This window comes from Miscanthus floridulus, chromosome 3, assembly GCF_019320115.1.
Source record: "Miscanthus floridulus cultivar M001 chromosome 3, ASM1932011v1, whole genome shotgun sequence".
In the NCBI taxonomy this organism is placed as follows: domain Eukaryota; kingdom Viridiplantae; phylum Streptophyta; class Magnoliopsida; order Poales; family Poaceae; genus Miscanthus; species Miscanthus floridulus.
The window spans coordinates 8,010,092-8,018,702 of NC_089582.1; the positions used below are offsets into that span (position 1 = coordinate 8,010,092).

Consider the following 8,611-nt stretch of genomic DNA (forward strand, 5'->3'; position numbering starts at 1 on the left):
TAGCTTCTTATCTTAAGACAGAGAATTCGTTCTGTTAAAGGTTAGTGAACCTTTTTGTGTTCAAAGGTGGGGGAAGTAAAAGTCATGGTCACAATCACACTGCAAAACTCTAAACACTCGTTGTAATTTCTTTGCCGTACAGTAATAAAAATCCATTTTACCATCATGGGTAAAAAAAGAGATCCAATATACGTTTTTTTATTAGAAACAAATAAAGATACGGGAGATTAAAAAACCAGAAGAAAAAGACATAATGTGCTAGTTGGGCTGAGAAGCCGATATAGCCATCCTGGGCTTACAGATCCCGTGGGTGTTTTTTTGTTTGGTTTGGACCTTGGGGATGTACATCAAAGCCCGGTGGAAAACGGCCGATTCCACCAAAATTCCCAGGCCTTGCCCGGCCCGGCCCGGCCTGCCCGATTAGGTACAACGGCCCACGCGTCAGTCCGACTCCGACCCCACCGGGTTTGCACGTCTCCTTTCTCCAGTCTCCACTCGCGCGCCGCCCCGCCGCTCTCAGCTCTCGCTCTCAGCCGCGCCGGCGCTCCCTTCCGTGGATCCCCTCCGGCGAGCTCGCTCCGCTCCAGGTCCAGGTGAGTCGATGCGCGATCCCTTCCCCTCCCCCTCAGGCCGATTTCACTCCGTTTTGGGCGCGTACCTCCCCTCCACCTGCGGATTCCCATGGCGCACGGACGTGGTTCGCTGATCCGCTTGCCGGAGCTGCGCCGCGCTCACCGCCGGCGTGTTCCCTCCCCTCGCTTCATCCGGTTAATTGTACCCTTTGTGCCCAGGCTGCGCGGCGCTGCCGTAGGTTCGACACCCTGCTAGAGTTATCACTGAGATTGATTGCGGTGGTTTTTTATGCCTAAAGCTCTAGTGGATTCCCAAATTGTTATGGACCCTACTAGAGGCCTGGCCTGTGAGGTTCGGCTTAGTGAGGCTCGTCTTTTGAGGTTGTAAAGCAGTTTGCCCCCTAATTCCTCTTCAGTAACACTTTGTGTCTTTGTTGACTGTGGGTAATCAATCACTTACAACCTTGAACATCGCCGTACATAACAAGGTTGTTTCTATGATTTAGGGCATGTTTGGATACATGAGCTAATTGCTAGCTAGCTAAAAATTAGCTCTAGTGCATCCAAACAAGAGAGCTAATAGGTGGGCTAATTTTTTAGCCGTCTCTAACTAGTTGTTAGCCAACTAGCTAGCCAATCATAACTAATCTGGGCTAATTTTTAGCCCAACCAGTAACTAGCTATGTGTATCCAAACATGCCCTTAGTGTTACATCAAGATCATGAATTTCATCACTTTTCTGCTGCTCCTTAGGTCCTCGTGTAGGATACTGAGCATCTACTGTGTGGCAACGTTTTTGTATGACTGAATGGTTTTCCACCCTTTATCTCTGAAGGTTTCCACGTCTTCCATGGCACTCGTTGTGATGTGTGGGCAGCCATGCAGCGGCAAATCAGCAGCCGCTGCTTGCCTTGCTGTGGCACTTCACTCCTCCTCACCTGACCTTACTGTCCGTATCATTGATGAGTCATCCCTCCATCTCGGGCGCAACGATAGTTACAAAGGTATTGGTTGTTATTACATGTCTTAGTTAGCTAGTTATGTACTTCTGTTTTGACCCTGTGATGAGCTTGTTTCTTTCTCATTGTTTTTGGTTGTTCCCTTCTTAGATATGGTTGTGGAGAAAAACTTGAGAGGAGTTCTTAGATCAGAAGTTGACAGGTCCGTGTCACGCGACAGCATAATTATCATCGACTCGTTGAATAATATTAAGGTGAGGGTAGTATCAAGTTATTCATCCTTCTTTTTTTTCAAACTTGCACTGAGTGATGGTTCTCGATCAATAATAGAATGCTGCTCTTTTTTCTGTCAGCCTTATCTTTTAGTTTTACTCCGTATCGCTGTGATGATCGGGGTTGCAGAAGAAATAAAAGTTTCCCAGACCTTTGCATTGAGTGACGGTTCTCGATCAATAATAGGATGCTGCTCTTTTTCTGTCAGTCTATCTTTTAGTTTTACTCCTCATCACTGTGATGACCGGGGTTCCAGAAGACATAAAAGCTTCCCAGACCTTTGAAGTGTTGCTTCTTCCTATCTTTATTGGCTAACTTTCATTGAACCAGTGATTTGACACTCATAGTTGCAACTGTGTGCTGCTTTTGTTATTGCTACAGATGTACTGTTTTGTATAAACTCTCACGTTAGTTGTGATATATAATAGATTCTGCAGTTTGCCTTACATCATTTTACAGTTTTGATGCCTCAAATGCATAATGGTCTTGCAATATTATTGCAAACCTGTGTCTTTGCCTTGGGATACAATTAATTGACTTTCACTTGATAATATGCAGGGGTACCGGTATGAGTTGTGGTGTCTTGCGCGTGCATCTGGAGTAAGATATTGTGTGGTAGGCACTTGCTCTCTTGTTTATGTACTTACTATGTACTTAGAATGATGGCTTTGCTAGCATAATACAAACAAACTGGAGTTGTCGATGACATTACATGTTCTGAAAGTATGGATTTAATTAACATTGCGAATCAGATGGTAATATTGTTTGCATGATGAGCTACCTTTTCAGGCTGGTCTTGGTATTTATTGAAGGATTACCTAAGTAAACTTACAAGATAGAGCCTCACCTAAATAAAGTTACAAAAGTTCTTTTAATTCAACAAATAGGACAAATTGGAACTCATGACTATGTCCTGCATGATCCTTTTGTCCAAGAGCACCTCTAGGAAAGAATGGAAACTTTATTGTGCTTTGAACAATTGAGAACAGTAAATCATGCATTAGAAAGTGATTTCTTTTATACTTCCTCTTTTATGTTTCAGCTTTTTTGTGATACAGAAGTGGACCATTGTAGGGAATGGAACAACAACCGCCAGGAGAAAGGAGAACCAGCATATGATAGTAATATGTAAGTCACATCTAATCTGTATGGAGATCATTGACCTGAAACACTAATGGGGTCATATGTTGTTGGCATTCTTATTTCAAACGAACTTGTATTTCACAGGTTATAAATCTTTAGTAGTCCAGTTACTGTATTGAATTTTGGGGTTGTTGGAATAATAACACACCCGTGCATTTCTATCCAAGCACTGCTCTGTCTACTATCAGTTACAATTGCCCTCTCATTGGCTTTTTCTTCAATGGTGACAGATTTGAAGATCTTGTAAGGAGATTTGAGAAGCCAGATAGGCGTAATCGTTGGGATTCCCCTCTTTTTGAATTGTTTCCATCTAGAGGTAAACAGATTTGCTTCTTTTATTATTGTTATTTGTAATTTCTTCACATGATCTTGTATGAGTTATCCCCATTGTCTGCTGTTAATTTTTCAGAAATCCTTTTCTAGATTTGCATATGCCCTCAAATTTTATAGCCGCTTCACTGCCCTGTTTTTGAGCCTTAACTATGCAATAGTTTGCTCCTTGATAATACGTTTCTTGACTGTTCCCATTTTCATGTATTCTAAAGTTGGTTCAGAGCATCATAAGTTCCATTACAATGTAACCATTACTACTTATGTTAGTAGTGATGAAAGACACTATAGCCTTCAGGACTAGCAAATAGCAAACATGTACGGCTGTACCATGTGGTTGGAAACTGACTAGCAGTATAGACAATTATTGGTTTCTTGTTACCTTTGTCCTTTCTGTGCATTTTGATTGACCGGCTGATTGCACAAGGTAACTTATCAGGTGACATTTGGATTGTGTCTAATGGATGCTTGGTGAATCCCAGATTGGGAAGAGAATGAGGTCTTAGAATGGGCATGGTCGATTCCCATGTGTTAGGATGAGGACATTTTCCCTTCTTGCCATTGTTTCATGGTCATTGAAGTTTTTTGAGCCCCCTAACTAATTATTATTGATGGGACTGGTTCTCTCTACTAGTGAGCCAGTGCCCTTGCCATCCTTTACCACTGGTACCCCTTTTGTCCTCATCCAGATCAGTGCCCCTTTGGAAATTGTCCTTGAGCCTGATCCCATGGCTTCTCTCAAGCCAGTGGCCATGGCTGTCCTGCTGTCCCATTGAGACATTTGCTGCACCTTTGCAAGTGATTGGCTTAATTGCTATTGGCCTTGCCGTTTATTCGTTCTGTGGGGTCTTTATCTAAAAATAGGATGGGTGCTTACCTGCAATTTTGGTCACGGCAACTTAACCATTGTCCCAAGGCCAACTTTTCCAAATTTGGCAAGGGTACCAAAATCTTATATTCCAGTATTTTAACCTACCTCATTTTCCATCTCTTCCAACCTTATCAAATGCATTATCCAAATCCTACCTTAGGAGAAGCTACCACCCCAGCAGATTTGAACTATATATGTGTTCTGGCTTTCAAAACTATATAACTCTATTACAGGCCAAAGAAAACAGAAAGAAAATTGTATGGATCCATTTGTTATTGAGGAGGATTATGATTAGCTGTATACTGTTTTTGAAAATTGTGGTGTTTGGTTAGCCTTTTGTTTGTAAACTATGTTGCAAAAGATGGTTGATTGGTTGTTGCATCCCAATTAAGAGAAATATATGATAGTCGTATCTGAAGGTACTTCATGAGAAAAAAAAGGGAAGGATCAACAATTGTGCTAGATGGTAGATACTCAGTAAGCTGATCTGCCTAACAGAGCGTTGGACTTTTGATAAACTGCTTCTGTGCATTAGTGTTAGAACATGTTCAGCACAGGACAATGCATCACCGCATATGTCCTGCATTGGGTTTGGCAAATAATTTGATCTGACTAATCTGTTTTCTCCAATGTTTTTAATAGATGAAATAGTGGAAACGGCTCCTGTTATTGGTGAGGCTGTGTCATATTTGACAAAGAAAGTGGATTCCAAAACAAGAGACGTAAAAGTTCTCCAGCCTACAATAGCCACTCAGACGGTAAGTATAAATTTGTTGTTGGAAAATTGAAGTTGAAATAAATAACAAGATTATTGCAGCTGCCATATGAAAACCGGAATAATACAAGAAAGAAAAAACTGGCAGCTGCTCAAGAATATAGAATGCTTTCCAAATTGACTTATGTGTGTTCTAGAAGTCAGTTATAATTGTCTTCCTGAATCTTTGGTGTCTATTCTAGGGTTGTAATGATGTCTTGATATTTCAGGTGCGAACAACAGAGGCTAATTCCCTCTATGAGATGGACAAAGCAACACAGGTAATGCTAGTTGTTTTAGTTTGTAGTTGTCTTTGGAAATGTGTGGTTCTGTAAATCTACAAGCCTTGGTAACGAGCTGCACTTTGCAGGAGGTGGTCAATGCAATTGTTGAAGCACAATCATGCGTTCTTGGGATTGCTGTGAATAAGATCTCTATTGGACCTAACTTGCCAACTATATCCTTTAAGTATTCTTGTCGTTTTCTTTATTAAGTGAATTTACAGTGAGTCAATATAGGTTATTTTTTTGAATTTTGATATATAACTTTGTTATTTGTTCTCCACATGGTTAATCTATAATTAGTTCCATAACTTTAGATGTATAAATTATAAAACTTGAAGGATTTGCCTCTTCTGCCTTTTCTACATGCACATAGTATGCTTGGTTCTTCTTCTGATGCAGTTGGGATTCTTAACTGATTGCTACATCAACCTTCAGAGATCTGTTGGCCTGCCTGAGCTCCGAAGCCTGCGACGAACTTTCATCAAGCTGGCAGGGCAGTACAGTCTGAGTGGGCCACCACCACCGACAGATGCTGATAGCGCAAAGAGGATGTTTGTCGACTACTTAAACCGTGAAGTTGGTGCTTGATCGTTTTCCTTCGCTTTGTTCCATGAACATCATGTAAGCTGTAATTAACTTGGGGACAAATTTTGAAGAAGCCACAACTTGATTATAATCTAGGTCTTGTTTAGTTCCTCTCCTAAAATTTTAGTCCCTATCGCATCGGATGTTTGGACATATGTATGAAGTATTAAATATAGACTAAAAAAATAACTAATTGCACAGATTGCGACTACTTTACGAGACGAATTTTTTAAGACTAATTAGTTCATGATTTGACAATGTGGTGCTACAGAGTAAACATGTGCTAATGACGGATTAATTAGGCTTAATAAATTCGTCTCGCGGATTTTCGAGGACTTCTATAATTTGTTTTATTATTATTACTATCCGAAAACTCACATGTGACACCCCTAAACTTTAGCCTCTGGATTTAAACACCACCGTAATCTGATCTATCTTGTCACTAAACAAGACTTGTTATCTCACGCTCGCGCTGTCACGCAACTTGGAAAAAATGGTCGGTCAGACGAGACGATGATTGTGTGTGTTTTTGTTGCTGGTTCTGGTACGAACTCACCACTTGCTCTGGATCCTGACTAGTCAAACAAACGGATTAACCCCGCCGGAGACTCACGACCATGGACCTCGTTGCAACTTGCACGGGGAGGTCCTGTCACTATCACCTGACTGCGCAGCGAGCACCCGGCGGCATCCTAGTATACGTCCCCTCATCGGTAGCTGATTCCCCGTGTAAGAGCAAGGCTAATGGATACGCCCGCTCGCCGGCTGCGAGAAGCTTCAGGTCATCCGAGCTACCGAGCAGTGGTGGCGGACTCCATCGATCTTTAATGCTTCGCTGGGACGTGGAACCGTTTTTTGTCGGCGTCTCACAAGTCGCCCGCTTTCTTCTCTCTTCTGCTTTCTCTCTCTCACGTCGGATTTCGCCGGCTCTTCGTCGCTTATAATACTTGCTCTAACAATAACAATCAGTAATCACCCACCCACGCCCACAGGCACGGTCGCTATCTTCTTCGTCGTCGTCGTCTTTGAAGACCGACCGCTTTTTTACTTTTTATTACTACTCGCCGATGATGATAATCGCACCACCAGCACTGCTAATCAAACCTTTCGTGCCACTAAACAGTCTGTCTCTGTACGGAATTGGAAGAGCACGCAAGCATGCACAACTGAAATTCTGATGAATGTGACGCTAAATCCAAATCAAGGAACTATATAAACCACAACAGCTATTCTGCATGTATCCATTCAGATATCTCGTTTACCATGAAGTAACCTCGTAATAACAGATGTATCATCTTTCATGCACAGCCAGCATGTGCACGTGGTAGCTCATAGAAAAGGTTTGGTTACTGAAAAAAAGCAGCTCTATCCACCCCCTCTTGCAACCCCCACTTGTTGTTAAGTGAAACCATGACATCTGAGAGCTGTCCAAAACGCACACCGAACTCGCTAACACCCTGGGACGTAAAAGTAAAAAGGGTAAAAACAACAAAGATCTTAGCCAAGCCCCTCCTTGAAAAGTGACCCATGTCACTCAGCTGGGAGTCGATGCTCTTGACCCGCCTCATCCTCGTTGCCCGCTTCACAGTTGGCCTACTAACCTTTTGCCTCGGTGTCCTTGCACCGGCCTGAGAACTCACCTGCACAATAAAAATCATTCTAAGCAGGTCACCAAAAAACACAAATCAAAGGACGAGAATGAACTTGAAAAATAAAATCTGGTTTGCTCAGGCTCCGGTGTTCGTGGCCGTGAGATCTGCGTCAATATCGTGCTCAAGTGCCTAGATACAGTGAATAAAAGATAGTTTCTAAAAAATCCTGATCTTTATTTAGGTACATGGATTAGAGTTACTAGATGACACCTAAGGTCGAATTTGTTGTCAAATATCCTGGAGAGATGCATAGAAGTTTAGTTTTCAGATTGCACTAATTTCCTCTTAGTGCATAGGAGTGTGCAGAATTTTTATACACTTGTTTAGAACTTACTATTCAGACTGAATTAAATTTATCTGAACCATATTTTCTCCAACAATTGAATTAGTCTAAAGAAAGTGAAACATTGTACCATTTCCTTATTCTGCAAGAATATTATAGCACGGTATAGAGGTTTGAGATTATGTGTGAGGCCATTGGACAGTATGGACCTGGATATAAACCTCCTAGCTGCCATGAGGTGCTGTGGATGGTAGTCAGGTCACGGACTTATTATCCTGAGCACATACTTGCTTATGGGAGCGGGGAGACTTGTTACTCTCTTGTCATGGGTTCCGGCTCTTTCCGGACCGACTTTTAGGAGTGGACGTTAGGTGAAGGTCTAAGCACCATACTGAGACCGGGTCTCAGGTGTTGGGGGCTTGGAGTTCAAGTTTGGACGAGGACCTGGACCCCTTGACAGGAGTGAAAACGGGTTGGTCTTGTTTGTGCCTGAGGTACAAGCGAGGCGTGTGTTTCGGGATACCCAGCTGGGATACATTGATTCGTGAATCGCCGTTTCTTTTGAGACGGTACCGACTTGACTATGGTCTAGCACCGTAGTAAGAACTAGAATATGAAAGATGATAAAATGGTTCTGATTGCTTACCACCTGCTTGAAAGTAGCATAGGTGCTTACATAGAATGGTTAGTTAATGAACTAATGATGGCTGCTAATAAAATTGAATATAAGGACGCACGTTTAGTAATGCTTCCTGCAAATGCAATAACCCACAAGTCAGGTAGTCTTGCATATCCTTGGAGTCTTTTATTTTTCTCCTGTCGGATAAGTCTTGCTGAGTACAATCGAGTACTTAGGGTTTTATTCACCCTGTTGCAAGTGGCCGATGGATGATAGGCGACTTTTG

At 42.2% G+C, this 8,611-nt stretch overlaps 1 protein-coding gene across 1 annotated transcript; it reads left to right on the forward strand.

The window, feature by feature from the left end:
• Positions 1-465: 465 nt before the first annotated feature.
• On the forward strand, positions 466-5,862 carry LOC136544891 (protein KTI12 homolog). Its single transcript, XM_066536951.1, has 10 exons — positions 466-593; positions 1,408-1,576; positions 1,682-1,785; positions 2,363-2,419; positions 2,847-2,932; positions 3,178-3,263; positions 4,791-4,906; positions 5,133-5,183; positions 5,273-5,359; positions 5,610-5,862. Exons 2-10 carry the CDS (start codon positions 1,423-1,425, stop codon positions 5,772-5,774), a joined length of 906 nt encoding a protein of 301 aa, XP_066393048.1. The 5' UTR covers positions 466-593; positions 1,408-1,422; the 3' UTR covers positions 5,775-5,862.
• The last annotated feature ends 2,749 nt before the right edge of the window (positions 5,863-8,611 follow it).